The sequence below is a fragment of the Lepidochelys kempii genome, chromosome 27, assembly GCF_965140265.1.
Source record: "Lepidochelys kempii isolate rLepKem1 chromosome 27, rLepKem1.hap2, whole genome shotgun sequence".
Taxonomy (NCBI): Eukaryota; Metazoa; Chordata; order Testudines; family Cheloniidae; genus Lepidochelys; species Lepidochelys kempii.
In genome coordinates this window covers 16272128-16291904 of record NC_133282.1, presented here as the reverse complement: position 1 = coordinate 16291904, position 19777 = coordinate 16272128, and the positions used below count along the sequence as shown (strand labels likewise).

Here is a 19777-nt window from a genome sequence, read left to right as displayed (position 1 = left end):
GTAACAAAATTAATAGGAGCTTTTTTCCTTTTTGTTAATAAGGGAATCTAGGAGCATCTAGTACTCTGCTCCACAGAAATCCCTCCCATGCATAGCTACTACCATCAAGCTGCATTCAGAATGAGGTCTTAAATGGAAAACATAGATGATTTGATTCGGTAACACTGAGAAACTGTAAAAGGAAGAATGCTGTTTGCTTGTTTTGGACACCTAACACTAGTCGAGCTATAGAAAAAGAATGGGTATAAATTAATTATATTGTACAAGTTCCACTTGATAAAAATAATTGTTTGATAGCTCTTTCTTTAGATTATTAATGTCAATTTTGCTGTTTAGGTTTATTCATAATAAATTATACTCTTCTAGCTTTGTTAGAGCAGAGATCATTTAAAAAATATTATTAGCAATTTACAGTGCTGCTAGTATTTACTTTGTCTGTGTCCTTTCCAGATACACAGTCAGGTATGGATCTAAGTAATTCTCAGGAACAGTCAGTGGCTACAGGTACTGTACCCTTAAGCTTTCTCTCACCCTCCTCTTTAAAATCTTAGTTAATTTTAAATGGAATAAAAATGGAAGAATTGCACAATGTACTAGAACTAGATGATACATTACAAAACTTAAGATGGACATTAGAGGACAGAAAATTAAACTCTTGAGTTGAAGTAAATGCATAAGAGGGCAATAGAATTTTAGAAAATAGTGTGATAGACGAGAAATTAAAAGAATGTGATTCAGAATTATCATTGCTCATGGACAAAAGAAAAGGTTTTAGAAATTAAGCTGGAGGTTTTGGTATCTGGTTAAGTGATAGTTGGGCCTTTTTCTGCCTGGGAGGCAATTTGGAATTGTGGGATAAGCACATTAATTGCTGTTTCTGCCAAAGTGATCACCAGTGATATAGTTAACAATTTTCCTATTTAAGGGGGTGATTTTTCCAAAAGCACGGATACAAATCCATTGGGTTCAATGAGATTACTCGCGTGGTTAAAGTTAAGCATGTGTTCAAGCACTTTACTAGATAAGGGCCAGAGTTTTCAGCATCTTGCAGGATTGAGCCCCATATGAGCAAAGTACATCTTGTGAGCATTTTCTATGCTTTATTTAAAGTTCTTGTTTATTTATCTGCTAATTCATAAAATTAACTAATTTGCAATGGGTTTCCTAGTCATTAGGACACATTAGCAAGGTCCTACGGCATATTAAATATAATTACTTATACTTCAGTTTATATCTGTTTTAACCTGACTCAGAACAGTTCCAGAATATTTAAGTCTGAAAAATAGATTAACACTCCTTTTAGATGTATATTCTATAGCATTGGTGATAGTTGCTGTTTTAGAAGGGTGTATGGTTTTGGGGATCTGTTCCCAATTCTATCCGTGACTCAGTGAATGATCATAATCATTGAGCTATGTTGCTCATCCGTAAAATGGTGACTGACATGAGTGTTGTGAAAATTATTTTAAAGTTTGCAAAGTGCCTTGAGATAATCACATGGAAGATGCTATTGAAGGGTTACTTATCATTTAACATTTTCTTTTCTTCAGAAGGACAGGAAGTTTTGAAAGACTGTAATGTGAACAAATTCCAGGAGATGGAAAACATGGATAGTAGGGAAGATATGAAAGAGCACAGTCAACCTCATGAAGAAACAGGAGGTAAACAGGGGTTGCATGATGAAAACAATAGTTAAAGATCTTCTTCTTCCTTTGATTGTGTTATGTTCGTGCCTAGAAGTTTTAATTAGGATCATGCTCCCGTGTGCTACGTGATATACAAACAGAGAAATATGAGTTTGAGGTCTGAACATTTTAACAGATTCCCAGGTGATATGGAGATTGGAGGAAGTACTACTATTTCCCATCAAACAATCTCCATGTGCAGATTGTACGTAGGTCATTTATACAGGACCCATGAAATGTTCACTCTCAGATAAATGCTGTACATTTCAATCTTGGGTTTATGAATGAGTTTATAGATTAACTTTATTTATTATTTAGCAAGCTCTAATAGTGTGCTCAATGCTGTACAAAAGCTCAAGGAAAAATGGTCCCTGCCCCAAAGAACTTATAATGTATTACTTACACAGACATAACAGATCATACACGTATAGTAAGTAATAATATATCAGATTCCAAAACTGTAGAAGAAGGGAGTGTTATGTAACTCTGGGTGCAATTTTGTTGGAAGCCGTGACAGACTTTCAGATAATGAGAGGCAGTTTGGGTAATGCACCTCATGCAGAATCATTCACTCGAAGTTTTCTTGTTGAAAATCATACACTGAAATGTTTTGAAACAAGTAGTTTGTTTCAGATAAAACAATATAAATGCTAGCAAGGCACTGTGCATCAATATCACTTCACCACTTTTATTAACTCAGAATATTTTCACAGCTTTCAGCTTCATTTTCTAAAGGAAGGGTAGATTATTCTGTACTCCTGGAACAAGAGTGCACTATGGAATCTTAAACTGCTGCACACAGTAATCTTTTCCCTGTAACTGCTCAGTGAGGAAAAAGCTGAGCAACTCTAGGTTTTTATTGAACATGAATTCAAACAATTTCTATATATCTCTCAAGGAAGATACAAATATTACACCCATGTGTACCTATTTTTAATTGAAAAGATATCCTATGTACATTTATATGTCTATTTAACTCTTTCTATCTAGAAACTGGTATGGCTTCTTCTCTGTAGTATCAAAGCACCTAATAGGCAAAAAAGATAAAAGATGCAGTCCTTAGATTCTTGGAAATCTTTCATGGTGTGGCCTTTAGGATTGCAACATTTGAGATAGGGGGCCTTGAAAAAGGTCTCTGTATCTAGATGGTCATAAAGTGAAATCACAGCATTAATAAACATTCCAGCTACTCTGAGTAGAGCATGTTCATTTATGCCAGTTCTCAACCACAGACAGTGAAAAATACTGCTTGGCAGAGGATGTGGTAATATATACTGAGGAAAAGCCATGTGGTGTTTTAGCAGTTTCATATTGCCTCTCAAATACACCATGTCCATGAAAATACACTAGTATCAAGACAAATTATGTCTGTGGCTTCAGGTGGCAGTTTTCTGAATCAGGATTTACTTAAATCATGACATTTAAAATTTTTTTCTCTGAATTGGTCACCTAAGTCAGGGATTCTCAAACTTCATTGCACCGCGACCGCCTTCTAACAACAAAAATTACTACATGACCCCAGGAGGGGTGAGCGAAGCCTGAGCCCACTCAAGCTCTGCTGCCCTACGTGTGCCAAAGCTGAAGACCAAGGGCTTCAGCCCCAGGCAGGGGGTCTATAACCTGAGCCCCGCCGCCTAGGGCTAAAGCCCTGAGGCTTGGGCTTCGGATCTGGACCCCAGCAAGTCTAAGCCAGTCCTGGTGACCCCATCAAAAAGAGGTCGAGACCCACTTTGGGGTCCCGACCCACAGTTTGAGAACCGCTGATCTAAATGGCTAAAGTTAGATGTTATCTGCTTTTGCCATAACTTGGAAGTAACAGTTTTACTTTGGTCTAAAATGAACTTTCACATTTAGAACCTTTCAGTAATTAAAAATAAAACTGCTTTAACAAAATACAAAACGATATATAAAGTAAATTTAGTGTTAACTGGTGAATGAGGCAAGTCCTCTAGTTCTCCACAAACTAGGTACAGCACAGGCAGCAGGAGTAGAAAGTGCTTCCATGCCACATCCTGCAAAAGTGTTCAGTTCTGCCAAAGAATGGGCTACTTAGGCTTTGGCCGCACTTGAAAGTTATATTTGTATAACTACGTCAGTCAGGGTGTGAAAAAATCCTGACCAATGTAGTTATCTTGACATAACCTCCAGTGTAGATGCAGCTATATCAATGGAAGAGTGCTTCCATTAATGTAGCTAACGTTGTTTGGGGAGGTGGTGTTGCTACACTGGCAGAAAAACCACTTCTGTTAATGTATGCTGCGTTTACACTATGGGGTTATGCCAGCATAACATATGCAGACATAGTTGTGCCGGTATCATCTCCATAGTGTAGACATATCCTTAGAGACTGAGGACCAGATTTTCAAAGGTATTTAGTCACTTAAAGATGCATATAGATGCCTAATGGGATTTTCCAAAAGTGTGTAAGCAAGTTAGTTGCCTAACTTCCTTTGAAATCAATAGGATTTAAATAACAAAACTGCTTAGGTGCTTTAGAAGATCCCACTGGGCACCCCTTTGCATCTTTAGTCACATACATATCTTTGAAAATCTGGCCTGAACCTAAAACGTATCACCTGCCCAATATCCTGGCATCAATCAGGACATTAGTAGTTACTTGACTGCCCCCTACTTTTAGCTCCTTCATGACATTTTTCCAGGCACTTCACCTACCTGCAATAGTATGAAAGAAAAGCTATATCCAAATATATTTTATGTGCAGAGAAGAGAACATTTATGTTGACCCTGCTCTTGTACATATTATTTTATATGGCAGCTGACCTGCTGCAACCCTCTTTTGTGCAATAACTTTTATTCTTGAAAACAAAGGTTCTGTGAATTTTACATGTCAAAGATACTGTTATTAATAACAATACATCATCAATTCACTCTTCAATAAACTACCTTGCCATTATAACATTCATCCTTCATGAAACAACCCAGAGTATAAACCCACTACAACACCACAATAATCCACTCCTCTATGAAGATGTTCAATGTACAAATAAAGAGATTTTGAGGAAATAGGAGAAGGATGTTAATACATAAAAAGACATACCACAGCATCACAACATAAAATTACATTTACTACTTAAGAACATAACAATGGCTACAATGGGTCAGACCAATTGTCCATCTAGCTCAGTGTCTTGTCTTCTACCAGTGGCCAGTGCAAGATGCTTCAGAGGGAATGAACAGAACAGGATAATTATCGAGTGATAGGGAATATATCGTCCAGTTGCTAGCGGTCAGAGGCTTAAGGACACCCACAGCGTGGGGTTGCATCCCTGACTATCTTGAGTAATAGACATTGATTAACCTATTCTCTATGAATTTACCTAGTTCTTTTGAACCAGTTATACTTTGGACCTTCACAACATCCCCTGGCAACAAGTTCCACAGGTTGACTATATGTTGTGTGAAGAAGTACTTCTTTATGTTTGTTTTAAACCTGCTGCCTGGTAATTTCATTGAGTAACTCCTGGTTCTTGTGTTATGGGACCTCTGGTTCTTGTGTTTTGTGTTTGCTTCACATACAGTTCTGCACCATCAGTCTGATAGTCTATGCACAGAGTAGTTCTAATTTGTGCAGCATGCTGAGTGCAGGCTATGCTAACAGGCTCAAGAACAGTTGCTTGTGTGACTGTATGTGCATGAACTTATACCAATCCAGCTGCCTTCGCATTCCATTGTTAATTAAAAACTTCACGTTTGCTTTCACATATGCTATACAAAATGTATTGGGTATGATAATTCGAACATTAGTCACTGAACAGTCATTGCAGGTCAACAACCATCTTCATTTTACTTCCAGTTACCTGGATGCACATTCCATCACCATGCTGCACCTGCTGGATTTATTAGTGGATGTGCATCTTTTTGGGTTTGTTGTAACTATGAAAAGATTTATTAGCCGTGGCAAAAATGGGTATGCAGAGTCATCCAGAATCACAGTGGTAACATGTCAGTGTTGTTAGTAGGAATACAGTTCCCCTTTCTCTGCTCGTCACATGTCCACTGTTTTTGAAAATTCTGGCATTATGCTCTTTGTCGGGCCACCTTGTGTACACATTCATGAACATCCCTTGATGATCCACCAAAGCTTTCATCACCCCTGCAGCTTTGAAGATTAAAAATAAATGTTTAAATGTAAAGAGTTTTAAATGGATTCAGTTAGTGTGAATCAAATGCTATGCTTGCCCCAATCCCGTTGTGGGTGGAGAAGGTCCTAGAGTAGCAAAGCTGACAACGTCCACTCTTCTGGGTGGTGATGCCATGGAAGAGCTACATGGGGACCTCCACACCCCATGCAAACCACAGAACCCTGTTTCACAATGTCATGGAGCTTGACTTATAGCAGGATGTGGGAAGGAGGCTGGGGTTCTGGCATGTTCCAGGCCTAAGGAAGAGTTTAGTAGCAGAAAAGATGGTGCCACCATTGCGACTTTGGAAATGGAAGTGAGGAGTGCAGACTCAGGCTAAGCTGGGCTCTTTCCATCTTTTCATCATCACCAATCCTAAAACTTATACAGGTCAAACCAGGCTTTGATGACACCTGCGCAACCAGGGTTGTCCATATTCTGGCCCCTCATGTGGCCTTTTTACTCCGTTTGATCACGCACCCTGCAACACATTTTGTATTGTCCTGCAAGTCTCCACAACATACCCTCCATTGACTTCCCATCATCAAACTTGTCCCCAAAAGACCAGGGTGGACAGTTTTTTCACAGGGAAGTCCAAAATCTCTTCCACATTGAAGCAGTGCTCTCATCCCTGTGTTCTGGTGCTTCACTATCAAGCTTAGCTCACCAAAGGCCTACCGAGAAGCCTCCTTTCCTATCTTGATGTTATACAGCCATGGACGCTCATGCCAGGTTTTGAGAAGAACTCAGTTCCACCAGCCTGTGGTCATTGTCCATTCCCAAACGGTGTTCTCCAGCTGCTGAATGGCAGGCAGCCATCTATTTGGATGGCGATCAGGCATTTGATAGTTTAGTATTTTTTTTTTTCAATTAAAGATATCTCCAACAATAATAATTGTCTTTCATTACTGCTGTAAGCCAGCATTTTCCCTGTTATATGATTAAATCATCCATACCTGGTAACAATGATCATTTCTTAGAGCTTGTTCACTTATTAATCTTGCATTATCAGGGGAGGTGGTTTCCATATAGAGTAATGGAGACATAGTTTCAAGCTTTGTGCGAGGTGGGGACAACTGCAATCTGTATATTGTCCAACTCTGGACTGGTTTGGTAGAAGTTTTGGGCTAATTTTTTGACATTACAGAAAATAATGGCAATAAATGAATTATGATATAATGTCAAAATATCTCATCAAAGCTAATATTCTTGTTGCATTTCTGTATCCCTCTTCATTGTTCTCAGTGGAAAACAAGAAGCAGCATCCCAGGAACATTGCAAATCAGTTGTAAGAAAATCTGCAGTTGTAGCTAGCAATTTCGAATTTGTACAGTCCCTTGGCCAAACAAACACACACTGGGTGATATGATGCTCCCTCTGCCTGCATGCCGCATGCTCAAAACCTGCCATAGAAAGGTTACACATGGTGAGTGAAATTCAGCCTTTCACACACACAGCCCAAGGAAATGAGCTTGACCTTAGTATGATCACTGAATATAGTGCAAGCAGTTAGACAGAGAACTGTAGTAGCAGGTTAATAAAAAGCTTGGTGAAGAACAAAAAGAACCCTTGCTGCCCCAAGGGAATTGAAGTTGTATGCTGTGGTGCACATGGTGTATGCCTGCCTGCAACTATGAAAAAAAGTGTTCCAATGGTGCTTCCTGTAACTAGTCAGAAAAGAGACAAGCAACGAGGCAGATATTGGGGGAAGGATTTAGACTTCCCTTTCCTTTTCATATCCCCCACCCTGGTGGCCTTGAGTGGCGCACATGCTTAAGTGAAGAGTCCTTAATTTAAAAATTAAATTAAAAATATTTGTTTCCATGGGAGACACAGGTCAAGCACAAGTACTATAATTAAAGTCTCAATTCCATCATTGGTTGAGGCAGACTACTTTTTCAGTGTTATGAATGTTAGCTAGCTTTCATGGTTGTGAAATAAAAAGAAATAGAAGCCACATTTGTGGTTTATGGATGCTAATTGCTGCTGCATTTAGGTGTGTGAAAGGGGGCGGTTAAAAGGCTGGAGTGAGACAGGAGAGGCTGACAAACCCTCGCTTAGGCGCTCACTGAGGTTCCAGTGGTGCTGTTTAGCACACGCACTTATCTGCTTGAAAAGGAAGTGCCGTTTTTTATCAGAATATTACATCTCCCAAGCCTAGATCGAGCCCTGCCGCTCATGGGACTCAGGGGTTATCTCACAACATCAGCAGTACTTTGCTGCAGAAGTTCACTTAACAGGGGATTTCTGTAAGTGTTAAAACCAGGCAAGGAGTCTGTACTGGTTAACTGTGTCAAGTCTGTGAGCTTTGATAGCTATGTCTGAACTGAAAGTCACATCTCCCTAATGTTATCAACAAAAGATTTACTCTACTTTGTTTTAACTCTGCAGTACTGTACTGTCAACAAAAAGCAATACTGCCAAACATTTTTAATGACATCAACAAAAATTAGTCAGTTTCATTACAATTTGTTTATGAATGACATACAGTTGCAGATTGTGTTGTACTGGGCACTTATAACAGGGAATTAGGGGTATGTAATTAGGAATTAGAGGTATGAAAACTCAGTAATCTTGATTGCCTTAGCCAGAAATGTGCAGTCATTTCCTTAGTCTGTTTAATCCATTATCCTTACCTAGGAAAAAAAGACTAAATTTCTTTTGAGGTATGTGACTATCTGTATCATATCTGGTCAGAGAAGGCAAGGCCAAGGAGGAAAAAGGTACATACTATTATTCAATAGATTTTTAGTTCTCAAGGTCTGTACTCCCTTTCCTCTGTTCACACTGTATGTAACCCATAGATCCATACAATACAACTGTGAAATTAAAACTGGGACAATTTTATTCTTTTTGTACTGAAATGAAATCTAGACCGGGGACCTATTTTTTCCCATGCGGTACACAACATATGAGAGGTGAAGATGAGAGAATGGCCCTGGAAATCAGATCACACGTCACATTAGACAAGAATCAGTTTACAGAAACATGGGCTAGTAGAGGATATCAATTAAGATAACTCACACTTTATCCCCAGACCTATTTATGTGGCAAAAAAGGATGAGTTTAATAATGTTTGAGTCACTGGAAGGATGCTGGAATGCAGAAATTAACCCAGAGGCGGTCAAAGCTAGATTAAAGTGCAAAAGTAATTAATGGATTATATTATCGCAACAAAGTAACTCTGGAGGGGAAGCTTTTTGTGATCTAAAAATCTAGTTTCAAAACCTGGATTATCTAGAATTATACATTCAAATCCTGGTTTGGTTGACTCACCTTTCATTCTTCCAAAATAGATAATTTGAGTTTCATGCGGTTTAATCTGTTTGGGTCTTTTGGGCAGTACCTTAAAAACCAAGGTCCTGTCTTCTCTGCATGTTCATTAAATTTCCACTGGTACTTTTCATAAGAGTAGGAATTTGCCTTGCTTTTTTGGGCCAAAATTTTCCCTTCCTTATGCACTATGGTGTACTGGCTGCTAAACTCCACACAGGAGTGATTCCTCAATCCTGTATATTGTGCATAATTTTGAAAACATTTTGGAATCAAATTTGCTATATAAATGTCAGTTAGTATTATCAGGTGCTATTGGAATAAAGGACATTTGAAAATCTATTTGAGAGTGATTAGCAAGATTGTACTTTAAACAGTTCAGGTTTTGAAATGCATTTTAAAAACCAGATGACCAAAGAAAGTCAAGCCTGACTGATCACATTAGTAATATGTCTCTTAATCTCATTCGATAGTGTTTAAAGGTTATACTATCAGAATTTAACATATAACCTCTTTCAGTCTGATTGTTATGTCCAGATGTTTTCTGATTCAACTGTCTTACAATCACAACCATTAAATCACACTTCAGTATCTGGCTTTCTGGACTTTAGGAATTGTAGTTTTACAAGTTGTGTTCTCTGACTCATGTTATCTAAATAGTAACAGAAAAACTCAGAGTTTAATCTTCTTTTTTTATTTTAAAAAAAAAAGTTCAGAAAATCAATGCCAGAAGATCTTGTAAATTAAGCAACATTGGCAGAGACAGGATTTGAATGGGAGAACTCAAGATAAAATTCAGGCACTGCAGGTGATGAAGTAGGAAGTGGTGTTCTCTCTGAATCAATACTAAACTCTCATCCCCAAATAATGCCTGGTGTTCTAGTCACATTCCATCCAGGATGATTACAGTCCGCTTCCCTAAATTCCCACTGCAGCTTTAGTTGGATATAATATATGGTTGCTATCTTTCAGTCCAGAGTTGATAGCACTTAGCTTTGGACAATGTAATTCCTATATAGATAGATCAATCAGTAACATTTTGTAAAGTGGTTTGGGATCTTTCTGAATGAAAGCACGATAAAGTGAAAGACCATTATTATAGGGCAGACAATTGATAATACACAAAAGCTAACAGACATTTAAAATATTTGGGCATAGGATCCTTCATGAAATTATAGGTCTCCACAGGGGAAAAAAAACAGAATGTTAGAAGCTGAGGGTTAGGGTTAACTCTGAATTTCCTGTTTCAGAGTAACAGTCGTGTTAGTCTGTATTCGCAAAAAGAAAAGGAGTACTTGTGGCACCTTAGAGACTAACCAATTTATTGAGTTTCCAGCATAATTCTTATGATTTATTTTGTGGTAATTTAATTATATTTTAAGATACATCAGGTTCTATTTTGATTTTTGGAGGACAGTTATTAAAAGGGGAATTGTTATAGATAGAAGTTAAATGTACAAATGCTTGGAAGAGTATTCCTGATTTTTCTATTTGAAGTGCTGTACTTCAGTCTGATTTGCTTCTATTTTTATCTGAAGTCTGAATAAAAATAAAGAGACTAATTAGCATAAAACATGCATTCCACAGAGAGGAATTATAAAAGTTTCTCTTCTATTTTTAGAAGTGAAATTTCTACCAGGTGCACACTACATTGGCTCATTTAGATATCACCCTTGAAATGTGCTGTATACAGTGTATAACTTAAACGGGTGTTTATTTCTTTATCACTAAAATGTAGACGGTGAATTATAGAACTAAGATTAAAGACACTAGTTGCAACAGGCAAAAATAATCTGACGGTAATAAAGGACAGTAGGGCCAGATACTCACTGAAGTCCAATGAAGCTTTGCTGAAATACACCAGATGAGGATCTGACCCATAGATTAAATAATTATTTTGATAAGACAAAATCTCAGGCACACTGGCTCAATGCTTGGAACACCTATGGAACGTGAAGCAAAGTTGGCTTTGTGCTGCTCCACCCAATCCCTGGTGCAATGTAGTGTAGCCCCAGCCTGCTGGTAAACCCATTGTCTTGTAATGGGGCTAGAAGACCTACTGGGATTGCCAGAGTACAGTGAGTTCCAGCCATGTCTATTCCATCCCTAGGGCAGAAGGGGACATGGCTGGAGTCAACTGCTGGGGAATCATGAATTTTGAAATTAAATGGACAATCAGGTGGAGAAATACAGAAAGGTTGTTCCAGACCATGTCAGAGCTGCAATGGAGGAGGGGTGGCTCAGAGGACTGGTATTAGGCAGTGGAATCTTTTACTTCTACTTGCCCGTTAATCCAGTCCAGATTAGTAGAGCTCATCTGATGGTTGTTCAGGGGACTATGAAATGACTTGAGAATATCCATTTCAGTGCCTAGCTGACAAATGATCTTCTCACAGAAAACATCATCACAGTCATCATTAATTGGCTTTATCACCATTTTCAGCAGAGAAACCTCAAAGTCTGACTGGGCCAGGAGGACTTGAATTCCATTCTCATCCTTACAGTTGATACCTGCAGCCACATTGACATAATGGTGTGAAGGAAAGTTCCTCTGTATCTGTTTGTGTTGTCCCTGTCCTGTGGGTAAGGCCAGGCATAACTGTGTTGGTCAGAGATATGATGAGGTGTGATTTGTGACCAACTAGCTGTGTCATCAAAATCCCTTAGATGCAGTAATATCAGCAAAAGCATAGTTTTACTGGTAAAAGCTGCATCCACACTAGGAGTGCTTTACCAGTATATGTATTTTTTAAATGGACACCTTACCGTAAATGCTCAATTATTGAGGGACAATCTACACTCATTCCTATATTTGCTTTCTACAACCAACTCACTGTACAACTTTTCATGAGTGATGTACTCAAATACTTGGATGCTAATATTTAAACTGTATTGTTAAATTTTTTCACCTAAATCTGGGTTATTGCTGATTATGCACTATAGGTATCTTATGACTTTTAAACAAACATTGTATTTGTGGATAATCTATGCACTATACCCAGATGTACAGACACTCTTTTCTTAACCTGTGTATTATAGAATTTTTAACATTAACGTTAATAAAAATTTTATGTCTATACTGGCAAAGTGCTTGTAGTTTAGACCTGGCCTAAATTGCAAGCTGCCTGCCTGGCACCTTTCTCCAGTACTAAATATACTGAAAAATATTTTTGTAATCTTTATTGAAATTTTTAATGAACATGTAATTTAACACTTTTGTGAATCTTAAGAAAACATGGAAAGGAAAGAAAAGAAGTAATTTATCTAAGGTTTTGTAATTGGATGAACTGTGTGCATCTCCTCAAGTATTTGATTATGGATTTTTCTTCTTTGTTTATGCTTTCACTTGACAGGATTGAAAATGGTTGCCATGTTATGGAATTACAGTATGTACACATTGCGTTATGTTCATTGCGTAGTGATTGCTGAGTTTTTCATAGACATTCAGGATTGTGAATTCTCTTTAATATGTAAACTCTTATGACTTCTTCAGTTTTGTGGTATGCAACTGTGTTATTTTGTCAGCATAGGCTAGAAAATCTCACTTTCTGTGAGATGGCAAAGAGTGGTTTTAGTACCTCACAATTCTCTCTTGTACTCACAATTCTAGGAACAGTTTGTGGAGACATTTGCATACTGTATGTAACAATTCATCAGTTAATATCAGTCAGGTACAGGTAGTCACAAAACATTCTAATCCTTCTATATATATATATATAGAGAGAGAGAGAGAGAGAGATTTGTTTTTGTTCTTTAGTGCTCCAAGCTTCTAAATCCTATGAACAGCTGTCAAAATCTGGTAAACTATCTAGATGCTTTCACAATTTGTTTAATTGGATAGTTAGGAAATGGCATACAAGAAAAGCTTTTTCTTTTCTTTTCTTTTTTTTTAAGTCTGGCTGAACATCTGTAGCATTAGGGGGCTCATTATCTCAGAATTGGCATAGCAAATCAGTAGCATCATTAAAACGCCACATTAAGATGATTAAGTTTCTTTTGTTATCCATTTGACTTTTTGCATGTGTCGAGGATTTCATTATTATGACCCCACTCCTCGTACAATACTTGAGCAACATCACCCTGTTGTGCTGTTGCCTTTAATGGCTTCTGATTCTTAATCTTTCTGTCTTCTGTAACTTCAGTAACAAACTTTGCTCAGTAACAGCACAAAACTCACATTCTTTTCCCTGTGTTTGATGTCAAGGAATTGGATTAAGCATGGCAATTGAAGGCTGTTCCCCTGAGAATTCCTCTTAGAGAGTATAGTCAAGACAACACACTTGTTTTTCTTAATTATTTGCTGTTGTTGACTGTGTATTATTATTCTTGAATTTACAGAGCATATATATGCAGAGTTTCTGTGGTGACTCAGTCTGATGTTGCCATCACAGCTTTATATTTTGGATCTTTTCCAGAACCCTTTGTTTTTACAGCGTTTCAGGTGAAACAAAAATATTACTCTGGAGTATGTCTTTCATCTCATAATCATCACCCCAGGAAATGAAACCATGTGCATCAGCCCTAATGTATCACACCACCACTTTGTTGTGTAAAATCTACCAGATCCTTTCTGCTGTGTGTATTGTCTTCCGGAAGGCCCCAAAAAGTAGTTACCCAGGCCAGGACAGATTAATTAATTCTTCTCTATTAACCTCTTCACTTTCCTGAACACGTAAGGGACAATAATTCTTATACACAAGAGGCAATAATTCTTATGGCAATAATTCTTTTTAACCAAGTGGTTCCTATATGTACTTCAATGAGCCCTTTAAGAATATCCTCGTCTTTCCTCACTTTAATTCTCCTCCACAATTCTGTGCATTCTCCTTTTGTCTGAGGAGGACTAGATTGGGTACTCTCCAGAACCTGTCAAAATCTCTCTTTATGCAACATGAAGCATTCCCACCCAACCATTAGTGTTATGATTCCAGAGGCCTCCCTATGCCTGCCAGCTTGCAAAGCAAAAAGGCCTAGACTAGAAACTGAATTTGTCTCCTGCATGGCAGTGCAGACCTCTACTACCACTTGATCAGTTATTGACTTACTTTTCCTAGGCCATTTCTTTTCTTTTCCTTGGGAAAATGGCATAAATATTGCCACTTGTTCCCTTCGCCTATCACAAGCACACTGAGGTACTTTGTTAGTACTACTTTCCCCTTAATTGTGGCCAACATCTTAAGGTAATATTTCTATACCAACATTCACTCAAAATGAAATAACTCTTCCCTAATAGGTTCTGCTTTCTGCTATCTTTTAGTTGTCAGTAGCTGCAGTTTTCCGTTGAGGTTCTTTTAACGCCTACGTGCAAACTGAAAAGCACTCAAGCTTTGGTGGGATATCACCGACAGCTGGAGTGGTAGTGATGATTTAGGGGGGAGGGCCTTGATCAGAACTCAGGTGCATCCTTCTCATCTATCATCAGAAAACAAAAACATTGCAAACAGTGTGCAATAAGGAAAAAGCAAAACACAGTTATTTTCCATGGTGGAACCATGAGATATAGCCTAAACTATATCAGTCTGCTTAATCTGTCCCAGTGGAAATCAGGGACAAAACACATGTATATTATTCACGAACATTGGTATATTTCTCTAAAGAGTAAAAAGATGTGAACCATGAACTTGTGGTGGGAAACATAAAGGATAAAACTATAGAGAAGTCTTCTACATCAGAGGTTAAGACCAACCTGTTCCCCTAAGCAGCTGCATTTAATACAGATGACAGGTAAAACATTAATTAGTAAGTGGAAATTTAAACATATTTCTGAAGGTATCAGCAAGGTGCAGCTGCAATGTGCACTTTCTTTTAACACATTGTGCAGGACCTGATGAATTATTTTGTAAGGATTGCCCTCTTTTATTAAAAAATAAATCTGTGTGGAAAAGAGTTTTGTTTAACATTCCCCCCAACAACTAGCAGTCAGTATTGTGCAAAGTTATACAGCTAGAGGCTACACTAACTTTTGCTTGAGCCCAGTCTGCTCTGGAGGATCCCCTATTTGGGGGCATGGGAATGGGCAGCAATAGTTTCAAGCAGGGAAACGCTGTCAGTGTTATTTGAGCATTCGTGAGCTACATACATACGAAAGCTTATGCTCAAATAAATTTGTTAGTCTCTAAGGTGCCACTAGTACTCCTTTTCTTTTTGCGGATACAGATTAACACGGCTGCTACTCTGAGGAGATGCACTGTCCAGGAGGTAGATAGGGAGGCAGGGTTACTCCTGAAACAGATAAGGAGAAATAAGGTACCTGTGTAGATTAACCTCTGGTGGACCATTACCCAAGACCAGTCTGGATCCTTGGGTGATCTGTGGGCTCTGAGTGCCAACCTCCCCACTCACAGAGAGGAAAGGGGAAAGAAACACACTTCCTTCTGACAGAATCATCTAAGGGAAAAACTGAGGGAGACCTCCTGGAATTTTCCTCACCACCAGGACCCTCACAGCCACTTGCTCCCCCCCTCATCCCCACACCTTTAAGCCAGAAGTAAGGCCACAGGCAGAAAATTGCACCCTAGTGAGAAAGGGTTATATTTTTAGACAAAAGCATACTTGGTGCCCATATAAATGCCTGAGCTCACTGCAAGTATTCAGGACAAAGGAGTATTTTTCTTCCATACTTCAGCTGAGAAGTTTGACTTCATGAAAGGGTTTATTGCTTGGTTTTTATTTTTTCACTTTTTTTTATGCTGTCACTTCATTTTCACTAGCACCAATTGTTTTTTCTCTGCATTTGATGTGGTTTCTTTATCAGATCCAGAGATAATGCAGTTTTGATAGTCCATGTTCTATACATTAGAGAAAGGGCAAGCACCTTGCTTAGCAGGAAGGCCATATTTAACTGTCTAACCCTCATTTCTGGAAAGGAGCAGGTGGCCAGGAGTGCAATACTTTCAAACAGGAAATTATATATTTTATCTCTAAGAGAATGGTCAGTCTCCTCATGTTTTTACTCCTGGAGCATTGTCTCCTGAGTGAGGGGTTATTATTTGCAAATGGCTAACTACTTGCACCATTGTCCCATCTTGCCAGTAGGGTCATTTTCTAACCAAAACCTAAGAGGTTGTCTTCATCATTAGCCACCCAGAAAAAATGGGAACTCAAAGGACCAGGAGCCTATCCAGGGACATTTAGGAGAAGGAGGCCAAGTATGCCCTACCAGTAGGGCAGGATGCTGATAATCAGGGCTACCTGAATTATTTGTCAGACACGTGCTATGTGACTGTGAGCAAATATCTTGGGGAGGAATTTGACCCCTGAGTTCTCTTTGCAATTTTAATGGAAATTAATGGATGCTTCTAAAAGCTTTTGAGATCCTTGGATAGAAGTTGCTGTTTGAAGTGATAATTAGTGAAAATCCTGATGAGGATTGTTGAGAAGAATTAAATTAAAAGGGGCTCTCCTCACACTACAACATAGGAACAGCAGAATTAAATACTGGATCACACCTGTGGTCCATCTAGTCAAGTGGCAAGCACCAAATGCTTCAGAGGAAGGGACAAGAATCCCCTGCATTCTTGGCCTCAATGACAGACACCCTGAGGCAATAATCTCTATAGTCTAATTATGTATTATGTGAACAAATATTTTCTTTTATATATTGTACAGTATATATAACATAATAACAATTTGATATATGGTGTATTATATATTTATATAACATAGAAGCAAAATATCCCCAAAATATAATTAATATGTATAATTTTTATAAAAATTATTTCTTTAAGATTATCACTATAAATGCAAGATCCATGAGGACTGATGTCTTAACTGTATTTCATTGTTTTTTGTGGATTTACGTCAAACATGCAGAGTTATTTTAAACATTTTTATATTAAATTAGCTGATGTGGATTTGTTTTAGAGAGACATTATAGCTTCTAACATAATTTTTCATTTTGTGCTTTATTGTTCACCTGCAGATGACTTGGTTAAAGTGAAGGGTGAATACAATGAAAGAGAAGAGAGTGCTTTGAATTCAGAGCCTATGGAAAATACAGAAGAATCTGAAATACCTTACAGCTATCCAAGAGAATATAATGAATACGAGAGCATTAAACTGGAGAGACACTCTGGTTCATATGACAACATCAGGCCAACTAGTGGAAAGATGAACTGCGATGTCTGTGGATTAGCCTGCATTAGCCTCAATGTCTTGATGGTTCACAAACGTAGCCACACTGGTAAATATCCCTGTATTATCCTTAAAAGAGCTACATTTTGATACCATATGATTTGAGTGTGGTCTAGTGATTAAAAGGGTAGCAGGAATCACAGCTCTTTGTTCTGTTCCTGAACCTGCAAATATGACCTTGGGCAAGTCACTTAATCTTTCTGTGCCTCTCTTTACCCATCTGCCTAATGAGTACAATAATATTTACATATCTCATCAGGGTTGAATGTTTGTAAAAGCATGTTTGTGAAGTGTTTTGAGAATTTTGGATGAAAGGCACTAGCACTTCATCACATAAATACTTAGTCAAAAACCAGGAGTCAAGCTGTTTTGCTGGTTGCTGCATCTTGCTTGTATGTCATGCTTCTCTTTGTACCATACCTTAACACAAAGTCAACTATCATATTAGGTACAGACTGGGAAGAATTAAAAAAGTTTTTTTCCCCTGAAAATTCTCAACATATTAGAATCAACTTCCTCAAGAACATTTATTTCCAGTCCACAGAAAAACTATACATTTGGAATATTTCTCATAAACGGACACATTGTGCCAAATTCACAAGTAACTTCCACTGAGGTTAACAGGAGTGGTGTTTGTGTCCCAGGACAGAATTTGATCCAGTATCTCATTCTTTACTCCTCCAAAAAGGAAAGGGTGAGGGGCTGGAGGTGATATCCATATAAATATTAAATGTCCTTTTTTTTGTATGTCATTTTAAGGTGAACGGCCATTCCAGTGTAATCAGTGCGGAGCTTCCTTTACTCAGAAGGGTAACCTCCTCCGCCACATTAAACTACATACAGGGGAAAAACCTTTTAAATGTCATCTTTGTAGCTATGCCTGCCAAAGGAGAGATGCACTAACTGGTCATTTAAGGACACATTCTGGTAAGTGCCTACAGAGACACGTAGGTGTTGTAAATGTGTGTCACTAGGACATCAGTTGTGGAAAATAGAAAGGGCTAATCCACAAGGTTTAATCTGGCAGTTGGATTCTGGAGACCTAACAATTAGCAATGACCCCTAGTTCTATATATGGTATATTCCACCTTGGGGCTCAGTTCTGCTCTTTGCTGCATGGATGTGCTAGTGAGGGAAAAGGCTGTAGGAAGCCTTACTTTCAGGAGAGAGTACTATGAGAGAGACCCAGCTACTCCACTTGTTTGTACTGCATAACATCTAGGTATGGCCTCTCCATTAGGAGATGTGGCCATGCCATCAGACCCTCCGTTTTTATAGTTGCAGTGAACTATACTCCACTAGGGCTTTCTCTCATTCTTGTCTATTAGAGCTATCCTATCCTGTATCATCAGAATGGCCCCAGGAGAATACCCAGGGCTGGTGTCACTCAACTACCAAATAATATTTGCCCTTTTTAGTGCCTTTCATCTGAATATCTTAAAGAGTTTAACAAATGTTCATTAATTTTTTCAATATCCCGTTAGCATATTATATCCCTCTTACAGATTTGGAAATGGAGGCACAAAACTGGGGGTGACTTGTCCCAACACTGCAAGTCAATCAGAAACCTAGGAATAGAACCCATACATTCTAATTCCTAGTCCTGCTCTTTAACAATCAGATCACACTTACTCCTGTTTATTTTTATATGTCCTTACTGTATTACATAGAGGTTTAGAAAAATCTCTATTTTGAATGACAGATTCAAGGATTTTGAATGACAGATACTATCTATGTACTACCACATGCAGAAAAAAAGTTTAACCGTACAAAGAATCAAATAGACTAACACGGCTGCTACTCTGAAAGTTAAAAATGAGATTATCTTACATGGATAAACAAGATTCTGATTTGACTTTGGCCCAGATCAACAAAACTACATGTCCCCATCAGGACTCACATAAAAACATCATGTGTCAAACACATCTTAATCAACAATGCAGCAACCCTCTTTGGCACAGCTGCCAAACAATATGTGAACTAATAACCTTACAATCGGAAGCTGTTTGTGATTAAAGTTGTTCTGAGAAGCCTGTTAGTGACTAATTAAAAGATGTTAAAATCTTTAAATACATAAACAAAGGTCCTAACTATACTGGGTTTTTTTTGGGGGGGGGGGAGTTGTACTGGTATAGAGTGCAAACCCCCAATATATATGTGTTGTACTGATTTCAAGAAGGGGTTTGCACCTATGTGCCTTTAGAACTTGTCTACACATAGAGTGGCACTAGTTTAACTTAAGGGGCGTTTTAGACTAATTCAATTAAAGCAGTGTAAAGGCTGTATGGACACTTTTATTTCAGTTAAAACCAGGTTTATTTCAGTTTATTTTAAATTGATTAGGAACATGTTTAACCTACATTGAAATAAGCCACTCTGAAACTGAAATAAGAGCATCCACACAAGGGCTTCCACTGTTTTAACTAAACCTGTTTAAGTAAATCAGTACAAGATTGTGTGCAGACAGGGCCTCACCCCTATAAATTACCAGGTTAAGTAACAATGGTGCAAGTCCTGTTTCACACAAGTGTAGTGTCTCTACGT

General features: G+C 38.2%; 1 protein-coding gene across 2 annotated transcripts in view; it reads left to right on the top strand.

Annotated features, from left to right (window-relative positions):
- Positions 1–19777, top strand: part of IKZF3 (IKAROS family zinc finger 3) — a 50516-nt gene that overhangs the window by 10940 nt on the left and 19799 nt on the right. Inside the window, exons 2-5 of one of the 2 annotated variants that reach the window (XM_073325781.1) lie at positions 451–504; positions 1551–1661; positions 17022–17282; positions 17993–18160. In XM_073325781.1, the coding sequence (XP_073181882.1) occupies positions 451–504; positions 1551–1661; positions 17022–17282; positions 17993–18160 (594 nt within the window). The remainder of the gene's footprint in view (positions 1–450; positions 505–1550; positions 1662–17021; positions 17283–17992; positions 18161–19777) is intronic. The other variant, XM_073325782.1, reaches the window with a different exon arrangement.